The 23,186-nt window shown below is 42.6% G+C and overlaps 1 protein-coding gene across 1 annotated transcript; it reads right to left on the bottom strand.

Moving 5' to 3' along the window:
* Window positions 1–14: 14 nt before the first annotated feature.
* Window positions 15–21,585, bottom strand: LOC129700922 (protein shisa-like-2A). The gene is made up of 3 exons (XM_055641739.1): window positions 20,595–21,585; window positions 6,700–6,839; window positions 15–2,940 (listed from the first exon to the last, which is right to left on the bottom strand). Exons 1-3 carry the CDS (start codon window positions 20,774–20,776, stop codon window positions 2,762–2,764), a joined length of 501 nt encoding a protein of 166 aa, XP_055497714.1. The 5' UTR covers window positions 20,777–21,585; the 3' UTR covers window positions 15–2,761.
* Window positions 21,586–23,186: the final 1,601 nt, after the last annotated feature.

Here is a 23,186-nt window from a genome sequence, read left to right on the forward strand (position 1 = left end):
AATAGCCTGATGGCTGTAGGGAAGCAGCTATTCCTGAACCTGGACTTTACAGTTTTCAGGCTCCTGTACCTTCTTCCGGATGGCAATGGTGAAATGAGTGAGTGGCCAGGATGGTGTGGGTCTTTGATGATGTTGGCTGCCTTTTCGAGGCAGCGACTTCGATAGATCCCTTCGATGGTGGGGAGGTCAAAGCTGGTGATGGACTGTGCAGTGGTCACAACTTTTTGCAGTATTTTCCGCTCCTGGACGTTTAAGTTGCCGAACCAGGCCACGATGCAACCAGTCAGTTTGCTCTCTACCGTGCACCTGTAGAAGTTCAGGAGAATCCTAATTGATATACCGAATCTCCGTAATCTTCTCAGGAAGTAGAATCGCTGATGTGCCTTTTTTATAATTGCACCGCAACACCCATAACATTCAAAAAGTTGCCGCTTTGGAAGCAGTACTACTGCAACTTGTACTGTTCAAATAGACCTGTGCTAATGCTTCTCATCATTCACATTCAGTTTAAGTTTATACACAGTGCTGGGTCCAGGAAAGATCTTCAGAAATATGCACGCCCAGGAATTTGAAATTTTTGACCCTCTCCACCATCGTCCCATTGATATAAACAGGTTTGTGGGTCCTCATCCTTACCCTTCCAAAGTCCACATTCAGTTCCTTGGTTTTACTGATGTTGAGAGCCAGGTTGTTGTGCTGGCACCATTTGGTCAATCGGTTGATCTCACTTCTATACTCTGACTGTTCATCCCACAACAGTGGTGTCGTCGGTGAACTTGATGATGGAGTTCGCACTATGTCCAGCTACACAGTCATGGGTATAGAGTAAAGCAGGGGGCTGTGCACGCAGCCTTGCGGTGCTCCTGTACTGACTGTTAATGAGGATGAAGTGTTTCTGCCAATTCACAGGGGTAAAGTACAAATTCCGTACAGACAGCACCCATAATCAGGATCGAACCCGGGTCTTTAGCACTGTAAGACAGCAACACTGTCGCTGCGCCACTGTGACGCACCTAGAAATCCAGATTTAGATGCAGTTGCATTAGATTAAATGCAGATGTCCCAGCGCTGATCCCTGTGGAACTTCACTGGTCACAGAACTCCAGCTTGATTATTGCTCTCCCTCCACAACCCTCTGTCTTCTATCAGTAAGCCAATTCTGAATCCACACGACCAAGTCACTATTAAGTCCATGCATCAGCCATGATCACATTGATCAGCCATGAATCCATTGAATAACGGTGCTGGCTTGAAGGGCCGACTGGCCTACACCTGCACCAATTGTCTATCTTGATCTTCTGGATCAGCCTACCATATGGGTGACTTTATCAAACGCCTTACTAAAATCCATGTTGACAACATCCACTACTCTACTCAATATGTAATCTAACAGATGACAATAGATTCAGAACATAGAACAGTACAGCACAAGTACAGGTCCTTCGGACCATAAATTAAAATTAATACCTGTGCAACCAGTTGTTAAAATTCTTATTAATAATCAGATTTCTCTTAAAATCAGCGGTTTGTAATATCTACACTGCGACAACTCACTAAGACTCCTTGAACAATGCCTTTCAACCTCATAACCTCTACCAGCAGGAAAGACTAGGGCAAAAGCATGGGAACACCATTGCTTGGAAGTTGTCCTGCAAGCCACACACCATCCTGACCTGGAAATATATTGCCATTCCTTCACCATCACTGGGTCAACATGCTGCAATTCCCTCGGTTTAGGAAGTGAGCTCGGGACTGACGGTCAGCAGCTGTTCAAGCAGATAGCACATCACCACCTTCTCAAGGGTTGTTCTCAATGGATGGGGAATGATATGCTGGCTCGTCCTGTGAAGTGGGAGAATGCACAAAGTATCTTTTGGCATTCAATCAGGGACAAAGGAAATCAGAGGACCCATTTAAAAAAAAACAAATAAAATCTGCCAATGGCACACAATTAAAAAACACAAAACATATTTTCACTTCCAGGAACTACACACTGAATTAACAGCACAGCCATCAGACTTCTTCAGTTTGAAGAAGGGTCTTGACCCGAAACGTCACCCATTGCTTCTCTCCGGAGATGCTGCCTGTCTCGCTGAGTTACTCCAGCATTTTGTGTCAGCCATCAAACAGATCAGGTCCAATCCTACTTCTCCTTTTATGCAGAAAACCTTTGGCTCAATGAATTATCCACTAAACAGAGCAAGATGTTTTGTCAAATAATGGCCCTTCATTGATTCTCCAAATTAGTAAGTTTCTGCACGATAAGTGCAGTTCTTTTTTACTTAAATATGAAAGCATTATGACTACATGTACTCTATAGCAAATATGTACTGGCCTTGGCCATTACCAAGGTTAATCAATTCTTGTCCACAGACATTAAAGATGAATAGATACTGTTGTGATCAGAATTTTGATCTAAAATTATACGTTTATCAGCAATCAGCTAGAACTCTTCAGGTCAATCTGAACATCTGGCAACTTTGCAGGAAATCACAAAAATTATTTCCTTAGCTTCTTTCATTCTTTCTTCCAAGGTCATAGCTGACATATTTCTTAATTCCCTAATCTTTCTTTCTCATCTCAAGTTCAATGTTCATGACATTAAAGGCCAAAATCTGTTGTGGCACTTCAAACAACATTAAACAAAGCCTGTTTGTAACCATTGCCCAAGACAATATTATAACATGAGACACATTGAGCACAAGCACAACTCATACAACAATTTATATTCATTAATTCAAAACTAGAAAGAGCAAGAACTTTAGGAGGATCCTTGTATGTTAATTCTTGTCACAGTAGCCATGAAACATCTCTGGAACAATCGGTCAGGTTCAGGTGGCTGATTTGGCCGGCTATAATCTAACCTCCGACTCTGAAGTTGCTTCTGAATGGTGTTTGGTCCACTAGACTGATTCGGAGTTTCCAATATTTGTTCAGTACCTGCGAAAAAAAAGTTCTTTTCAATAATTAAACTATTTTAAGTAATATCTTTGAAAATTGGGAGAAGCCTTTTGTGAAATTATTCAGGTCGACAAGAGTGGTTAGTTTAAAAGTTTGATACTGAGTCAGTGTATAAGATCGGGAACTCACCAGAAGGCTCGGCGGCAGCAGAACCGGAAGGGAGCTCGAGACGTCGGACGCAAGGAGCAAGGGCGGATAGGAAGGTGAAGTAGGGTAATGCCACATGCGCTTTCAAGGTCGGCTGCAGGAGGCGGCCCCTGGACACAAAGATGGCTGGTGGAGAGGGATGTCAGTTCGCGGAACCTGCTCCAGTACATCGAGCAAGCGGGCCTACCAAACCTTGGACTTTGGAAATGGCGGCAAAACATGGCAGCGCCTGCATATGTAAAGGGGATGATGAGTAAATGGTATCAGATTAAGTTAAGATATGAGCAGCACAGTTTTTGGATCAGATCAGGTGTACATAGAGTGGAAAATGGGCAAGAGCTCGGACTGAGATGATATTGCAAATATAGACATAATAAAGGGATGTTTGAGAGCTCAGGCCAAATGGATCATGTTATGGAAATAGATAATGTCCAATGGTATCGAGAATAGATGGTCAGGATGAAATAAACTGTAATGTTGCTAAATGTCAGGTTCATCTTTGGTTACCTGGGAGAGGAATTTACGAGATTAAACAAGTCTTTAAAAAGCCAGATTACACGTCATGGAACGTCAATTTATCATGGCTCAGTTTTGATTCAGTAAACACCAATCCAGAAAAGTATAAAAATCCATCACGATATCATAATGCAATACTGAAATTTGAAATCTGCAAGTACTGGATGGTGGAAACAAATGAAAATGATGGTAAAACTCAAAATTAAGTAATAGTTTCATGTCAAAGAACCTTTATCAAAACTGAGAAAACAAGTTAGATTTAAATTGCACAAAATGTCATTTTCCGTTACTTTGAACAGAAGGAACAGAAATTGTTACTTCCATGCAGGAAGGATGGATTGTACTAAGGAGATCTATCAATAGTGGATACTGGTGAAGTAACTTAGCGGGTCAGGCATAATCTTATTAGAACATGGATAAGTGACGTTTCAGGTTGGGACACTTCTTCAGACTGATTCGGCCTGCTGAGTTACTCCAGCAATTTGTGTTGTTTCACCTTAAAACTAGGCACTGGTCCGCAGCAGTGAGCCCTTCTTCACCAACTACCGTACGGTCTGGTTGAACCGGCTGTTGTTGCCGTACCCATTGTAGTCCCTGGGGACAGCACTTTCTTCAGGCCGTGCCACCGACAGGATGTGCTTGGTCACCATGGGGCTCCCTCCCCTTTTACCAGCTGCCACTTATTTCTGTCGGCAATTGCTTTGTCTACTCCCCGCTCATGCCCCTGCTCCATCTCAAGGTGGAGTATATTGGTGACTCCTGGGGAGAAGGAGGAGGAGGCAGCAGTTGGGGAGGGGGGGGGGGGGGGGGTGGCAGGGGGAAGAGGCTAAGTGGACAAAGCAACGGGCGACCATGAAGAAGCATTAGCTGGCGAGAGGGCAGGAGCCCCAAGGTGACCAATTGCATCCTAACAGTGGCAGCTGCATGAAGAAAGCGCTGTCGCACAGGGGCTACAACATGAGCGACAGCAGCAGCCGTGTCAATGGACCATGAGCCAGTTGGTGAAGAACAGCTCTCTGGTGCATTTAACAAGCCGGCAGTGGCATCAGCAGGTCCGTCTGCTATATCCAAAATATGTTATAAAGAGGTCCGTTAAAAAAATTGTTTACATATATATAAATGACTTGGAGATAAACGGGTTAGCATGCTTGCAGATAACACTAAGGTTGCTGAGGTCACAGGCCGTGAGAAAGTCTGCCAGAGTTTCCAGAGGGATATAGATCAGTTCCAGAAATGGGCACATAAAGTTAAATCCAAACAAGTGTGAGGTGTTGCACATTGGGAGGTCAAATGCAAGGGGAAAATATACAATTAATGGGATGATCCTAACTCCCTGAAAGTGACAACACAAATAGAATGAGTGATAAAGAAGGCTTATGGTATGCCTGCTTTCATTGGTCGGGGTATTGAGTACAAGAGTCAGGAAATCATGATGCAGCTTCATACGGCTTTGGTTAGGCTGCACTTGTAGTATTGCATGCAGTTCTAGTCGCCACATTATAGGAAGGATGTGGACGCTTTGGAAAGGGTGCAGAGGAGATTTGCCAGACTGGTGCCAGGATTATGAGATTATGAGCTACAGGAAGAGGTTGGACAGACGTTGATTGTTTTCTCAGGAATGCCGGAGGATGCTGGTAGACCTGATAGAAGTATATAAAATTATGAGAGGCATCGATCAGGTAGACAGTCAGAATCTTTTTCCTAGAATAGCTTAAAGGTGAGAGGGTCAAAATTCAAAGGAGGTGTGGAGGGGTAGGAGGGGTTTTTTAAACAGAGGGTGGTGAATGCCTGGAATGCCCTGCTGGAGTGGAAGTTGAAGCAGATACTGTAGGTTAGTGACATTTAAAAGACTATTGGATAGGCATATGGGTATGCCAGGAATGGAGGGAAATGTGTTATGTGCAGGTAGGTAAGTGATGGTCTTGGCATCATGTTCAGCACAGGCATTGTGGGCCAAAGGGCCTGTTCTTGTGCCCCTTCTATGTTCTAAAAATAGTGGAATCTTCCAGTGCTGCTTGATTACTGGAATCAGCACTAATGTTCTGAATTCAACATCTTTAGGTAGCTCCCTTTCATTGTTCTATCAATGTTGCCATGTATTGTTATAGGTCTTCTTCTTTTTCTTGCATATGGTGTGCACAGCCTAAAGTTGTAGGACAACTTGTACTATTTGATCTTATTTGATTGTGCATACTAGGTTGATTGCATTTGTCGAAACTGGGCAGACCAGGTGAAGGTTGCAATCTCCCACCCCAACTGTTATAGGTCATCCATCTGTAATATTCATAGTCTTTCACACTCCACTAGCACTACTTGATCTGCTGGGCATTTAGTATAGCTCGGCATGTCACGGCTTCACATGTTCCTTTGCTGTTCTCCCTCCACCCCACTCTCTCTCCTCTCAAATCTCTTTTTTATTAACCCACCAACCACATGGCTTCATCAACAGCTTAAGAAATAGCAAAACTGATATCAAAAATGTTTCCATAGTGCTATCCAACCCTCCTGCTCTGTCTCCACAACTTGCTTCTCTTTCCCAGTTTCATGATGGATCTTTGAGCTGAAATTTTGTTTAGTTTCCACAGATGCCATTGACCTGCTGGATATTTCCAGTATTCTCTGTTTCTGAATATTACACTGAGACGAAATTTCCAACAACAAGGCTCTATGCTTTAATGAGTTGATGCGAGATTCACTGCAGAACCGCTCCGAGGAAAAGCAAGGGCATAAAATCCCCCGGTAAAAGCATATTCCCCAACCATGATTATTTGAATATTTTGTTATTATCATGTGGCTTGTGAAACTTGCCAGGCACAAATTGGCAGCTGCATTTCTTAAATTAAAACAGAGATAACTCTTTAAAAAAAGCCTGCAGTAGATGTGAAGTGCTTCGAAATGCCCCAATGTCATACTTCTTTCTCTCCTATTTATGATTCATTCAACAGCAGCCTGGGGCTATTATTTCTAAATATTTGCAGTCAACAAGACTGGTGCAAGATAATTAGGTAAGAATAATAGTTGCATACACAAATTCAAAAATAAGTAATATACACTGTCAAAAAACATTAATCTTACCCAGTATTTGCAGATCTAATCCATTATCCAGTCGAGAATGTGGTTTAGTGCAGATGAAAAGGTAGCACAAAACACAAACCGTGATGACGAAAGCCAGGAGAACCACAGCAGCTATGGAAAGCCCCACCAGAGCCCAGATACTGAAACACAATGTGCAGGCAAAGGTTCTTAAACTTGTACTTAGGTTGTTAGTCAGCCACATTATTACTTTTTTTTAAACTAATTAATTTGCCGAAAGAGTTGTACAATACTTAATAACAGAGACAATTTTGCATTTAGAAACATTTCCACTAGTTTACAAACATAAGACAACTTCAAATGAAAAAAGATATTGAACCTATTATGCTTGGAACCTCCACAAATCATTTCCAAACTGCACCATGAGGGACTATTACTGTCCTCTTTATATTACAGATAAGTGGAACTGTAGCCTAACTGATGTGATAACACGCCATGATGGCAAGATTGCTCCATCACTCACCCAAGATGTTTTTACTCGATTCTGACCATTCTTATCTTTGCTGTTCCATCAAAATTCTCTAAGCCTTACAACCTGGATATTTCTGTCCACAGTGACAAATCTGTCTTTACTAGTAATACCTTGGAAGCGAACTTGCAACTTTGAGCAATAATGCAGAAGACTACTCCTCATCCCCCAGCACTCCCTCGCCCTCTTCTTTCCCCTCTCCTCCTCCCCTCCCCACTCCCTCCTTCACCTCACCCTCCCTCTTCTTTCCCCTACTCAGTCACTCCTTCCCTCCCTCCATAACCCCTCCCCTCCCTACCCCCTCCTCTCCCTCTATCCCCTCCCCTCCCCCCCCGCCCCAATTTCACCACCCCCTCATACCACCACCCCCCTCCACCCCTCCCCCACAATGAAAATCGCAATTTAAAAAAAATGAAATTCTCAATGAAAATTGTGTTTTTTCTTTAAAATATCCTAAACACAATGTTGGCTGTTAATGAAAATGGAAGGGGATGAAGGGGGGATGTAGGGGAAGGAGGAGATGTGGGGGAAGGGGGGATGGGTGAGGGGGGGGGGGGAGGGGGGGGGGAAGAGGGGAATGGGGGAGAGGGGACGGTGGGCATGGGGGAAGGGTGGGTGGAGTGAGGAAGAAGGGATGTGTGGAAAGGGGAGGTTGTCGCAGCAGATGCCACTCGCAACTCTGCTCACCCTGCACCTTCAGCTTTTGGCCTCACGCAGTAGCTCCCGGCCCCACTCCGACTTCACTGAGAGGCTTCCGGTTCAACTTAACACGCTGCTCACGGACTCAGCCTCGCCTCCGGGGATTTATTCTCCACGGGTGCCGGAAGGGGGCGTTAACTTCATGGTGACTGACAGCCGAGAAGACCAATCTGCTGATCTCATGATTTTTTTAAACCTTCATAGCTTTTCTAATATTTCACCGATCGGAACAAAACTTGGTGCGCTTGGAGCAGACGAGAACGGTGAGTAAGGTGGCGAATAATCCTAGTGATTACGTTACCGTTTTTGTGAAAATTAAAAAAAACGCAAACCGGGAGTGGTCAAGATGAGAGTTTTAGTAATAGTTATAGGTATATGATATAGATTTGCTCTTAATATATAGAATCTCTTAGAATTCTCTCTTAAATGTACTCCTATATCCCCTATTAGCTGCCTATACTTAACATATGCTTCCTTTTTCCCGAAAGGAGGCTCAATATTCCTCAGCAACCAAGTTTCCCTAATCCTGTCAGGCATGCTGGGCCTGAACTCTCCTTATCTCACCTTTAAAAGCTACCCACTTGCCAATATCCCTTTAATGCAAACCGCTTCACCCAATCAAGCTTTTCAAGTTTCAGTCCAAATCTATCAAAATTAGTTTTGCCTCATATGTAAGTTTCAACCCGTGGACCAGTCCCATCCAATTCCATAACTATTTTAAAATTAATAGAATTGTGGTCTAGTCCAAAAGAACACCCCCAATGACACTTCAGTCATTTTCCTGCCTCATTTCCAATGAGAGATCCTGTGTTGCCCTTCTCCAGAAGGGGCCATCTTTCTTGGACGTGCTTTACACATTTCAACCCCATCAATGCCCATAGCACTATAGCAGTCCCAGTCAATATTAGGGAAGTTAAAATCACTTACTATTACAAACCCTATCATTACAGTTACCTGTGATCTTCCTATATATTTGTTCCTCTAATTCCAATTGATTATTGGGAGGATCTGTTGTACAATCCCATCAAGTGATCACCACCTTCTTATTGCTGAGTTTCACCTTTACAGCCTCAATGGGTGATCCCCAAGAAATATCCTCTCCAATTACTGCTTTGATGTTCTCCCTAATCAAAAAAACCCCAACTATCTCTCCCCCACTTCTATCACTGTTGCAGCATTTGTTTCCTGGAACATTGTTCCTGTCCATCGTTCAACCACGTTTTTGGTAATAGCTATAATGTCCCAGTCCCATGGACCTATTCATGCTCTGAGTACATCTGCCTAACTTGTCCGGTTCATTGCATTAAAATAAACCTACCAGTCTTTCCTCTCTCTCTGTCTAGTGGGGTACCGCAAGGCTCAGTGCTGGGACCCCAGCTATTTACAATATATATTAATGAACTGGATGAGGGAATTGAAGGCAATATCTCCAAGTTTGCGGATGACACTAAGCTGGGGGGCAGTGTTAGCTGTGAGGAGGATGCTAGGAGACTGCAAGGTGACTTGGATAGGCTGGGTGAGTGGGCAAATGTTTGGCAGATGCAGTATAATGTGGATAAATGTGAGGTTATCCATTTTGGTGGCAAAAACAGGAAAGCAGACTATTATCTAAATGGTGGCCGATTGGGAAAGGGGGAGATGCAGCGAGACCTGGGTGTCATGGTACACCAGTCATTGAAGGTAGGCATGCAGGTGCAGCAGGCAGTAAAGAAAGCGAATGGTATGCTAGCTTTCATTGCAAAAGGATTTGAGTATAGGAGCAGGGATGTTCTACTGCAGTTGTACAGGGTCTTGGTGAGACCACACCTGGAGTATTGCGTACAGTTTTGGTCTCCAAATCTGAGGAAGGACATTATTGCCATAGAGGGAGTGCAGAGAAGGTTCACCAGAGTGATTCCTGGGATGTCAGGACTGTCTTATGAAGAAAGACTGGATAGACTTGGTTTATACTCTCTAGAATTTAGGAGATTGAGAGGGGATCTTATAGAAACTTACAAAATTCTTAAGGGGTTGGACAGGCTAGGTGCAGGAAGATTGTTCCCGATGTTGGGGAAGTCCAGGACAAGGTGTCACAGCTTAAGGATAAGGGGGAAATCCTTTAAAACTGAGATGAGAAGAACTTTTTTCACACAGAGAGTGGTGAATCTCTGGAACTCTCTGCCACAGAGGGTAGTTGAGGCCAGTTCATTGGCTATATTTAAGAGGGAGTTAGATGTGGCCCTTGTGGCTAAGGGGATCAGGGGGTATGGAGAGAAGGCAGGTACGGGATACTGAGTTGGATGATCAGCCATGATCATATTGAATGGCGGTGCAGGCTCGAAGGGCCGAATGGCCTACTCCTGCACCTAATTTCTATGTTTCTATGTCCTTTTCCTGCCTCTCCTGCCCACTGGATTTGCTCGATGAAGAGGGTGTGAACCCGTATTTCTACCAGGGTAGTTGCTACTGTAAAAAATAAACTAAATGATAGCCTTGAAAACTTATTTTCTAGAGTTTTTTAGAATATGAGATGCAGTAATTTGGTGTAAATGCAATACAAAGGAAATTAACAAGATTTGTTAAGAATTATCATAGCTGGAACACGAGGAGTCTTGAACAATACAACCAAAAAGAATTAAAATGATTAGGATTATTCTTACAGATTTTTCCAATTGTAATGCATTTAGTACTTGGACACTATCTGTTGGAAAGACTGTAGCAATCATATGACCTACCATTAAAAGATAAAACTAGGTTGCACAAGAGAAGAAAATAATTTCCCATTTAATTATTCACCACATAAAAAGCTCCATTCAACAATAAGCAAGAAATGTCCATGAGAAAGGAATTGATAGAGAACCCATCAGTTTTGAAGCTACACACAGTGCAAGCTGTTTTACAGCACAACATGAAATTGCATGCAATTATAATCAAGAACCCATGCAGAACAAGTTGCTGACATTTTTTCAGAATTGAGAAAAGCTGTAAATGGAACAGGATTTTACTTGGCAGAGAAAGGGGAGAGACAAACTGAAGGAAATAACTGTGATGGGTGGAGACCAGGAGAGATTGAATGGCACATATAATGTCGTTGCAGGCTGACAGAGGGCAAGGTAAAGATCTTCTTCTTATCGAGTCCACACACAATATTAGAAGTTGTTCAGCCAGAGCTGAACACGCGTCTCGGCATCTGCACAATGGTGTCCGTCTTGCACTTCTTGTGCTTCTTGTACGTGGTGGTGGAAAGATTGGTGGGAATAGGGCCGCGACGTGAACGCTCTTTCCTTGACCCCAAGGTAAAGATAAGAGATGTAAATTAGAGGAGCTAGATGAAAAATGAAGAGAGAAGAAAAAAATACCCAAATATTGATTGATTGAAAGAGGTCAAATGGAAACAGGTCCTTTGACCCTCTAAGTCCATGCCAACCAGCGATCATTACTGGTTCTATGTTATCCCAACTTTGCATTCACTCCCTACACACTAGGGGCAATTTATGAGGCCAAATTAATCTGCAAACCCACATGTCTTTGGGAAGTGGTTAGAAACCAAAGACAATATATTAATGATTTGGATGAAAATGTTGGCAGTCCAATCCATAAGTTAGCAAATTACATGAAAATTAGTAGAGTTGTATATAGTGAGGAAGGTATTAAGGAACAGGGGGATATAGATCAGATGGAAATCTGAGTTGAGAAAAGGCAGATGGAATTCTAACCATCTTCATCTGACTTGAATAAGGACACATGTGAGGTGCTATATTTTGGGCATCAAATACAAGAATGAAGAATATAGTAAATGACAAGACTTTTAGGAGCATTGATGTACAGAGGGATCTTGGGGTGCAAGTCCACAGCTTCCTCAAAGTGGCCATACAAATGGATATAGTGGTAAAAGTGGTGTATTGTGTGTCTACCTTCACTGATCAGGCCATCAAGTATAAACATTGACAAGTCATGTTGCAGCTTTATAAAACTTTGGTTTAGCCATATTTGGAGCACTCGGTGCAGTTTTGGTCAACTCACTATAGGAAGAATGTGGAAATTTTGGAAGTACAAAAGAGTTCACTGAGGTGTTACCTGTATTGGAACGTACTAACATTAAGAATGGGCAAATTTGATGTGTTTTCTCTGGAGAGTTAGAGGCTGAGAGGCAACCTGTTGGAGATATATAAAGTTACTAGACTAAGTGGGACCTATTGGGTCCCATGTTCACACGGGAGGGCTGGTCCCCCGACGCAATATTCCACCTCTCCACCAATTCCAATATTGGTGGCCAGTGGGGGAGGGGGAGCAGTGACTACTGGTCTCCAGAGGGCTAGTGTGAACATTGTGGGCCAAATGGATTCTTGGGGTGGCAGCTCAGTCCCTCAAGCCTGATGTGCTGGCAGCTCACTCACGGTTGGTGGGCTGGCAGTTGACTCACGGCTATTCCTTCAAATTCCATTTCAAGCAGAGTGCTAGGAACCAAATTCAAATCCATTTTCCTACCATTTCAAGCAGAGTGCAAGGCCACCAAATTCAAGTGCAGTTTCTTACCTCTTCGAGCAGGGTGCAAGGCCACAAAATTCAAGTGCAGTTTCATACCACTTCAAGCAGGGTGCAAGGCCACCAAATTCAAGTGCAGTTTCATACCATTTCAAGGATGGTGCAAGGCCACCAAATTCAAATGCAGTTTCATACCATTTCATGCAGGGTGCAACAACACCACATTCAAATGCAGTTTCATACCATTTCGTGCAAGGCCACCACATTCAAATGCAGTTTCATTCTATTCAAGCAGGGTGAAACAACCATAAAAACCGCCATAAAACCACACAGTAGACATTCAGTGTGTTCAGTTGATTCACAGCTCAGACAGAGTCGTGACCTCTCCCTCCCCCATCATGCAGAGACTGAACCACACCCACACTTCCGGGTTTTATAAACCCTTCCCCTCACACCGGAAAAGGTGTGGCCTTCATGGCGTGATTGACAGGACAGAGATTCTCAACATTTTTTAAACATTAATAACACTTTTGTTTTTCATTGACGGGAAGAATCCTCTGCATCTGATGAGAGGATGGGAACTGAGTAAGATGGCAATTTGTTTAAAAACATTCATATCTCTCTGATTTTTCATCGATGGGAAAAATCCTCTGGTCCCGGAAGGCGGAGGGGGGCTCTGAGCGAGGTGGCCAAAAATGACGGCGGTAGGTGGCGGCGTTCTCTCGGAAATCGCAGCACAGTGGGCCAAGAGCGGTCAAGATCAGACTTTCAGTAATATAGATGAGATGAGTAGATAATCAGAGTCCTTTGCCCAGGGTAGAAAAGTCAAATAATAGAGGGCATAGGTTTAAAGTGAGAGGGGGAAAGGGTAAAAGGAGATTTGCAAAGCAATTTTTTTTAAGTGTGATAGATGCCTGTATCCCATGTCAGGGGGAATGGTAGAATAGAATAGAATAGAATAGTTTCTTTATTGTCATTGTAACATGGGCCATGTACAACAAAATTTAAAATGTCAGCCAGTCAGTGCAACATCCACGGTAAAATAATAAAGATAAGCAAATAAATAAATATCACAGACAAAGCACGCATACACACCCAACCCTCCATCCTTCTGTCGATTTCACCGTTACCACAGTCCCTTAGTCTGTATCGCCCCTGCGTTCCTTGGCGGCTACATTTAGTGCTTTTATAGCAGTGGGGTAAAAACTGTTTTTTAGTCTATTTGTCCTTGTCCTTGTGGATCTGTACCGTCTGCCTGACGGCAACAGTTCAAACAGGGAGTGTCTGGGGTGGGAGATGTCCTTTATTATATTCTGGGTTTTTTTGGTGCAGCGGGAACTGTGTAGGTCCTCCAAGGTAAGGAGAGGGCAGCCGACAATCCTCTGGGCGTTGTCAATGGCCCTCTGGAGCGCTTTCCTCTGAGCCGCTGTGCAGCTGGTGTACCACACGCATACACAGTATGTTAGTATGCTCTCAATGGAGCACCGATAAAAGGACAGCAGCAGCCTCTGAGTGATGTTGAAGTTGAAACATAAACAACATTTAAGAGGTATTTTGGCACACACGTGAACAGGCAAGAATTATAAGGATATGGACCATGCGCAGACAGATGGGATTAGTTTAAACTGATGTCATGGTCAATACTGTTCCATATTCTATGTAGCATCTATTTCCACATTGTAGAGCAACACATGATATAATTTTTAAAAGGAAAGCTCTCAAAATGCAAAATTTAACGTGTTTAGTAATACATTTTTGTGTTAAATGCTACAATGTAATTTTATAGTTAATACTTCAAGACACACAAAGAATCCAATTAGCAGCAAAACAAAGGTTTGATCTGACTGCATCCGTGCACAAGCATTCAACATATTGCCTAATAATCATGTAGTGCTGTTGTCATGAAACTCTGGTCAATAAAAATAATAGCATGCAAAGATTAAATTGTTCTAATGAATAGTCACTGACCCAAATCTTAACTCTGCTCCTCTGTTCATGTATGTTGCATGAGTTCTTGGTTACATTTCCAATTTTTAACATACAGAGTATTTTCCTTTTGACACCTCCATTTTCTATTCTTTTCAATAGAATGAGCAAAAAGTCATGGCTCCAGTTATTTATTTTCCCTCAGAGAGATTGTGAGTAAAAAACTCCTAAAATGAATATGTATAATTGTATTTTATTCCCTGTTAATTTGAATAAGTTTGTAGAATTGTGAATTTTCACCACCATAATCCATTCAAGTAGTTCAGCCCACAATATAAATCATCAAATGGTTTGAATTATCATACACAATATTGTGCAATATTATCAGAAGAGTTTTTCTTAAACACAATAGTATATTTTACTCCTTCCTTCCATTCGAAGATATTTGCACTTTGTAGTTTTCCATGGGCACAGGCCAATATTTCATGGGGAGAGCCAATATTCCTACCCAAGTCTTCACAATATTATAAGGCTATTCTCTGCATGGTTCACCACAGGTTAACTAATACTGACTAGAAACAGCATTCTTGCAGCATGGTTCCCTGCTGAGGGACTAGAAATCTTGCTGTGTCTCCTCCAAAATTTATGAGTTTTTTGCCAACAAGGTATTCGCTCTCAGCACGTTCAAATACTTGGCTTCATATCCAGTAATTGCTCATCCATCCAATAATGCAGCCTGGGACCTCATTTAACGTCATCCAAAGGTGACGCCCAACAATGTAGCACACCTATGGTAAAGCCCTAGAATATCAGTTTCGATCTGTGTGTTTCCACCGTTGCGGCGAGACTTAAACCCGCAAATATTTGATTCAGGAGTTGGTCTAGTCTATATACTATTAAAAGTCTCATCTTGTTTCTGTGTGTGTGTGTGTGTGTGTGTGTGTGTGTGTGTGTGTGTGTGTGTGTGTGTGTGTGTGTGTGTGTGTGTGTGTGTGTGTGTGTGTGTGTGTGTGTGTGTGTGTGTGTGTGTGCGCGCGAGTTTGTGTGTGTGCGCGCGCGTGTGTGGTTGTGTGGGTGTGTACATGTTATGGTATCTTCACCAAAATGGTACACAGTAGTGCTGAAATTTTTGCAGAACCTTACTGGTATGAAATATTTGATATTTTTTCAAAATTAATCAAAATAAAACCAAAACCAGAATTGATTATTTTTGGAATATCGGAAGGTAATCCTGAACTAAACGTGTTTCAGAAGAATTTATTTAATTACGGGCTAATAATGGGAAAAAAGCTTATACTTAAATTCTGGAAAAATGCGCCCACACCAACAATAAAAATGTGGATATCAAATATGTTTGAAACATTACATCTGAAAGAGATGAGATTCCTCTTAGCAGGTAAAGCAGACCAATTCCAAAAGACGTGGTCTATGTTTCTGGACCTATTACAAGTATGAGGTGCAATAGTAATTTTTAAAAATAAATAAATAAATAAATGGTATCAGGGAGGTAAAACAACAAAAACAGACTTGGTTGGTAGTCCCCTTTCTGCGGAGTTTAATGTTATAATAGAGCGATTGTTCCTATTTTCTTTTTCTTTCTTTTCTAGGATCTACTTTCTCACTTTACTTCCTTCTCTAACTTCTTTTCTAAGGGGCTTTCTTTTCCCAACACTCTTGCACTTCACGACTCTTGCGTACTTTCTTCACTTTCTTTACTTCGATCTTTTTCTTAAAGCTCAAAAAAAAAATGAAGCGGTACAAAAAATGTATTAAGATATATGTGTTGTAATTTACCGTACTTCTAATAAAAATAAAATAAAAAAAATAAAAAAAACAATTTCCAGCTCCTGCTCACTGAGTTATACTACCAATCAAAATCAGGCAGGATTAAAGAGAAAAGTTCAAGTTATGATGATAATGTTGTCCTTGACATTCTCCATCAAGCATTTTCTCGAGATTTTGTTAAATCTCTTCACATTCTTGCCTACCAAGATCAAATCTTAACTGTCATTCCCTTTCCAGTAGGAATAAAGGCGTAGATTATTGTCTAAATGTGGAGAGAATCCAGAAATCGGGGGATGCAAAAGGACTTGGGAGCGCCTGTGCAGGATTCCCAAAATTTTAATCTGTAAGTTGAATCAGTAGTAAAGAAAGCAAACGCAATGCTAGCATTTATTTCGAGAGGGCTTGTGTACAGAAACAGGCATGTAATGCTGAGTTTCTATAAGGTGCTGGTCAGGCAGCATTTGGAATATTGTGAGCAATTTTGGGCACCATATCTGAGGAAGGATGTGCTGGCTATGGAGAGGGTCCAGTGGAGGGTTACAAGAATGATCCCAGGAATGAGTAGGTTAACATATGATGAGCGTTTGACGTCACTGTGCCTGTACTCGCTAAAGTTTAGAAGAATGAGGGGGGACCTCATTGAAGGCTTGGATAAATTGGATGTGGAGAGGATATTTCCACTAGTGGGAGAGTCTAGAACTAGAGGTCATAGCCTCAGAGTTAAAGGATGTTCTTTTAGGAAGGCGATGAGGAGGAATTTAATTTGTCAGAGAATGGTGAATCAGTGGAATTATTTGCCACAGAAGGCAGTGGAGGCAAAATCAATGGATACATAGATAGATTTATAGATAGATTCTTGATTAGTATGGGTGTCAGAGGTTATGGGTAGAAGGCAGGAAATGGGGTTAGGAGGGAGAGATGGATCAGCCATGCTTGAAATGTGTAGACTTGATGGACTGAATTGCCTGTTCCACTCCTATCTCTAATGATCTTGTGAAAAAAATGGATGTGTACAAGAATATTGACAGAAACGGAAAATTGAAACACAGACTAAAAAAAATCCCTTTATCTATTACAGCCTGAAGTAAATTTGAAACAGTATTACAGAACACAGAATATGGGATTGTTCCATTATCTAAACTTTAAATCATGGCAAACCCCTAATATGTGTACATTGAGCTAAAGCAACATATTTATTGAATATTTATCTATGGTTATTAAAACAGGGGAAATTAAATGCATTAATCTCAAAATATAGTAAAATAATTCCCCTAGTATTAAAGGTTGTAAATAATAGTGAAAAGTCACATCTATCTGTTACAATATGGAAGGAAATTTACATAAACTAAGAACTATTTACATATTGATGCCATAGAGAGAATTTGCATAATTTACATATTACAACAAGATTCAATACAATCCATCAGTGGTTATAAAATTGCAAGTTTATTCTTATTACAACGGGGAGAAGTAATCACTTTATTAATTGTATAACAACATAGACAGTTAATAGGTTGCTTGTCACACCGTTCCACAGCACTAAATCTTTGAACATAGCTCTCATAAGCTCATTGTAATGGTTTATTTAGCTTGTTATCCTCAACACCATTGGATGGAAACCCTCTCTGCTTGCTGGTGTTGCTGTTGCAACGTGTTTTATTTTAATAGTTTTTTCTCTCCCCCAGGAATCCATTCACCGTTCAAAAATTGACAATAAACAAGCAGGGATTTTTTTCCTTCCTTTTTAACCCTTGATGAAGAAAAACTAATTAAAAAGCAAAAATTGCAAATGCTGGGAATCTACAATTAAAAATTGGAGGGGAATGGGGTTGCTCTGAGCTGGCAGAAATTCAATAAACTGAAATGGCCTCTTTCTATACGTTACCAATTTTGACAAAAGGTAATGGACCTGAAATATTACCTAGTATTAGCTATTAATTTACTGTTTTTTTATTATCATCTTTCTGTATTGTATTTACGGGCCTATTAAGCCACTGATTTGTCAAATATGTTTAATTGTTATGTATACTCATTCTATTGTTGATATGTTGCTTTGTTGTTGTTGTTCGTCCTTCATAGTCGAAGAAGACCACGACTTCAGTGCTTTTGTTTGTGGGTCCAGAGGTGACTGGTGAGACGAAGCCGGGCCCAGAAGGCTCGCCCGCATATTGGACAGTTGGATGCAAAGATACTAGAGGTATCTCCTCTATAATCTTTGGTTGGGTGGGTGCTGCACTAGAAGTTGAAGTGGCTCGAACCTTGCACGTGGCGCATTTCCTCTGAGATTCTGCAGTGCGCTTATTCTCAGCTACATGCGCTCCTGTGGTGATCTTGCTTTGCCCAATTGGGCGGTACGGGTCCTGAAGTCATGACTTGCGCTCGACTTGGATTAAAATGAGTGAGAGTTGCGCAAATTGTCAGCCTCACTCTCTCGTCCCGGCCTATCTGGATCCAGTGGCGATAGGTCAGGATGCAGTGGATGGCCACCAGTGTTCTACATGAACATTGTGCCATAATTGCGCTCCACGACGCTTTGCTGGGTCCACCTTCCTACCCGTTGGACCGCCAAATGGTGGTCTCCTCCGGGTATTCCGCCGGATCCAGTCTTCACTTTTCCTGAAAAAGGTAATAGCCACAAGGCAGTGGAGGTTTGCATTTGGTGTTTTCCTTCACCCCTCCAGGGTGCTATATGGAGGACGCCTGTGCATAACTTTGGTTAACGTGGGGAGACTGGTGCACAGGCAGCCACCCCATGGTCCTTGACAGATCTGGGTCAGGATCCGGTGGCATGGAGTCCAAGATGAACGGAGATCCTTTTCTGTTGCAGCCTTCATCCGCCTTCCCAGCCGTTGTGACACTCCACTAAGGTCAGCCATCATCCTCCGCCTGTTCCATCATTGAGGTCTTGGTCGGATTGCTCTTATCAGAGTCCTCCCCCTCGACCTTACCAGAAACATACCATGGGTGGCCCTACCAGGAGCATAGCTCCAGACGGCATCGCTCTCAGGATCTCAGGTCAACACAAGCTTCTCCACCACGCCAAGGTGACAATCCACGGAGAAGTATACATGACAATTAAACACACTTGGCTCTCTTTAAATATTATTCTGTATTGCTCACTCCACAAATGCTGACTGATCCGTGAGAATATCCAGCAATTTCTGTTTTTAGGCTCAGAGTTTAGTTAATTCACCACTCACCATAAACCCCAATCTTCAAACTGCACCAGCAACCCCCACTCCTTCCACGGCACGGCACACCCCCCCCCCCCCCCCCCCCCCCCCCCCCCCCCCCCCCCCCCCCCCCCCCCCCCCCCCCCCCCCCACACCCCCACACGTACACAGCTGAAGGCCACACATCGAACTGCCTGGTTGTCATGGAATCCATGTCACGGTACTTTCAGACAGATACACCTTACACTAGCACTACAAAATAGGTCAGAACCACCCCTTGAAAATGTTGCGGACTTATAAACATGATTTGGCATTTTCTGGACTAAAATTGATGCTGAAAATATTCTTCCTCATATTTCGTTTATATTTTTCTATTGCTGATCAATGCATATTTAAGTTTTTGGATGTTGTATATGTACAAAATATGCATTTACATTTATTTGTGCTTGACCACAAGCACTGGGGTGTACATTTATAAAGAGGTTTTACTTTGTACAAGCCTCTAGTTTGTGTTATCACGACATTTTCATTTGAGGACAAATGATTGCAAACAAAACATAAAGCTCTTACTACTCAGTAAAACTATAAAGTGTGTAGGAAGGAACTACAGGTGCTGGATTAAACCGAAGATAGACAAAAATGCTGGAGTATACTCCGCGGGACAGGCAAAGGAATGGGTGACGTTTCGGGTCGAGACCCTTCTTCAGACTGAGTCACGGGAAAAGGGAAACGAGAGATATCTATAAACGATGATGTAGAGAGATATAGAACACATTAATGGGTTTAATTTAACAAAGTGTATTTTTGCTTGCAGTTCACCACGCTTCTATTTAGCAATCCCACTGGATGTGAGTCAAGGTAAGGTGTGCTTGAAGCAGCTCGAGTTTCCCGTCAGCAGAGGACACAAACGAGTGGCATTTCCACTCCATTATTATTAACTGTTAGCTCGTAGGACGTGACACATTACTTACTACCACTTGTTCTGAGGGATTTATACTTAATGCAAACGTGTAGTAGATAATATTAGCCTTGTCAATAATGCCAATCCAGCAGCAGTTTGCTAACAGTGCATTTGCGTTGACTATTACTGCGTTTCCTTAGATGTCTGAATCATTGACCCGACAAGATCCCCTGGAAGGTACACACAATTGCTGGAGAAACTCAGCGGGTGCAGCAGCATCTATGGGGCGAAGGAAATAGGCGACGTTTCGGGCCGAAACCCTTCCTCAGACTCCAAGATCCCCTGGAAGATGCCTTTTATTAGTAAGTTGCTAACACTCGTATTAATGAGTGGTGTTTCAGAGAACATTGAGACAAATGTCCCCCTGCAGACGATGGAAGGAGAAAAAAGTTGTCTTTACCTTAACCACCACATGTAGTTGTAGGCGTACGGGAAGAAGCTGTTAGGGTCATCACAGCAATATTTGATGTCGTTAAAGCCGCAGCAGTATTTGGCGCCGAGATTGCCTTCGGGTTTGGGACACGTGAAATTAGAAACGAAGATATTTTCGATATTATAATAGCCGCTGCAATCGGCACTCATGGTGACCCCAGGGGGAGGGAGGGCGTTTGAGGGCCCCTGGATAGTCCGAGAGGTGCGAATCCGGGACGGATTTAGTCCGAGTCAAGTTGGAGCCGCCCAGAGCAGCTGGCGCCAGGTTCCCGGCCCCTCAAGTAAACCGGCCGGAGAATCTCCCCGGGAACCGGCTAAATATCTGTCTCTGGCTGTAAACCCGCCTCGTCCCGCACTTGCCGGCTCTACAATGTTCTCCTGCCCACGGTCAGATACATTAACCCCATCCAAAGAGCTTCGGATCCCGCCTCAGTCAGAGCTGTTTGTCTGCTGTATTAACTTCCATCGTGGTCCAGAAACCTGTTGCTTTTACTGGACAAACCCGCTGAATGAAAATCAATTCTATTCCTTTCAGCTCACTCGTGGAATAAGTACATCGTGTAGAGGAAATACGTGGCCCTGACCCTTAGCCTACGATTTCCACTGCCCTGTGACTTTCGATCCCTCGGTTCAATTACAAGAGTGTTGCAGTCTGCTGTGTAGTACGCTTGATAGAGAACATTGAGACCACGCTTGATTGTATAACCTCTCACGGCTCTGGGCACTTCTTAGCGGCAGCTCATGCGGCAATTAGCTCATGAATGTAAACAACATATATGAGCTCCAGCGACTTCTGAGCACAAACGGCACATGATTTTGGGTAGGAAGGAACTACAGATGCTGTTTTTAAACCGAAGATAGACACAAAAAGCTGGAGTAACTCAGCCGGTCAGACTCTCTGGCGAAAAGGAATCGGTGACGTTTCGGGTCGAAGCCGGTCTAAAGAAGGGTCTCGACCCGAAATGAAACCTATAGGGTGATTTCACCAAATGTCAAATGAGCGTAGATCCCCCCCTCACGTGACCGAAAATTTTAACTGGAGGACATATCTCAGTTTGGTACATGTTAGTGAATGGGGAAACATGCACTTTCCCACCCGTTAAAAACATGGAAAACGGCCACTTTTTGAGCAGAAAATTTCTGTGCTAGTCGGGGTGCCCGTGAAGCACAGGAATTATTAACTTACTTTTGATGAAATTCAGCGAGCAAACGCGATAATCCCGATATTTTGGATCTTTAAATCTCCACGGCAAATGTCGGCTGTTCACTTTCGCTGTTTTCTACCTTCAGTTCCTCTTGTAATTACCTTACTTTCTATCTGAGCACCGGTTTGCCTGAAAAATGTGTGCTCAGCCCGCTGTTTTTCACTCTGTCACCCCGACTAGCACAGGGAAATTTCAGCATAAAAACTCGGACGTTTTCCATGTTTTTAAACAATGTACAGGGAGGAAGTGCGTGTTTGCCCAAAAACTAACCTATGTACCGAACTGACATGGTGTCGACCAGTTAAAATTTTCGGTCACGTGAGGGGGGATCTACGCTCATTTGACCTTTGGTGAAATCACCCTATTCCATTTCGCCTGTCTAACCCGCTGAGTTACTCCAGGTTTTTTTTGTCTACTTATGATTCCGGGTCTCTATAAATCTTTACATCATCTTTACATATAGCAAAGATCAGTATTCAGAAATCAAAATACACATTCGGCCCATTGCCAGCGGTGCTGACCCAGCGAATTCTGCAAAGAAAGGAAAAGGCTGATAAAGAGGCAGAGGAAGGAAGCAAGGGATGTAGTCAAGAGGCATCAGCGTGTATCCCACTCTAGATCTGTTGATTAATGTTGGTAATTGTGGGGTGATTGTTCTTCTGAGTGTACAGCCACTCCCATTGTCCCAGCTTTGACTGCACACCTAGTACTATTCCAGACCTTGACTCTGGATGCACACTTGGCCTTGCTCCTGGCCCCTCTGCACTGACAATATATCCGACCCACACATAAAGCCCCATATCTGACCCCCTGGACATAACCTATTACGTTCAAGTCCACAGGTGCTTATCTAATGCGGTAATCTTTTATGGGGCACTTCATAGACCAACAACATTTGCTACATTCATTGGCTTCCTTGTTATCTAACATGCTAGTTACTTTGTCAAAGAAGTCATCAATTGGTTGAACACAATTTCTCATCCATAAAATTATACTCACTCTTATAAGTATTCTGTTACCATTTCCTTCAATTTCCTAACAAACTGTCCTGAAGTCATTTTCACCCCCAATATTTTCAGTATTTTGCTGTCTTCCTCTCAGCTGGGACTTTGCAAAGTCCAATAACTATATATTTAAGCAATATTATTCTATTAATTGTGATCTTGAGAGTACATTATATTTTCTGTGGTATTCATAACACAACATTGATAAAAAAGATCTTTGTTTTGATTGCACCTACCAACATGCATAAGGGGGCACCTTAGCACCTACCAAGCAACTTTACCCTGGGCCAGACTCCCCAAATGCTGTGAAAGGAACTCAGAGCACGGAGAGATGACCTTTGTGTTGGACAT

The sequence above is a fragment of the Leucoraja erinacea genome, chromosome 10 (genome assembly GCF_028641065.1).
Source record: "Leucoraja erinacea ecotype New England chromosome 10, Leri_hhj_1, whole genome shotgun sequence".
Classification (NCBI taxonomy): Eukaryota; Metazoa; Chordata; class Chondrichthyes; order Rajiformes; family Rajidae; genus Leucoraja; species Leucoraja erinaceus.

Coding starts and splice junctions, on each gene's coding strand:
- LOC129700922 (XM_055641739.1), bottom strand. CDS start 20,776: ATGAGTGCCGATTGCAGCGGCTATTATAATATCGAAAATATCTTCGTT. Junction 6,840..20,594: donor AACTACATGTGGTGGTTAAG/GTAAAGACAACT, acceptor ATTGTGTTTCAG/TATCTGGGCTCTGGTGGGGC. Junction 2,941..6,699: donor ATTAGATCTGCAAATACTGG/GTAAGATTAATG, acceptor TTTTTTTCGCAG/GTACTGAACAAATATTGGAA.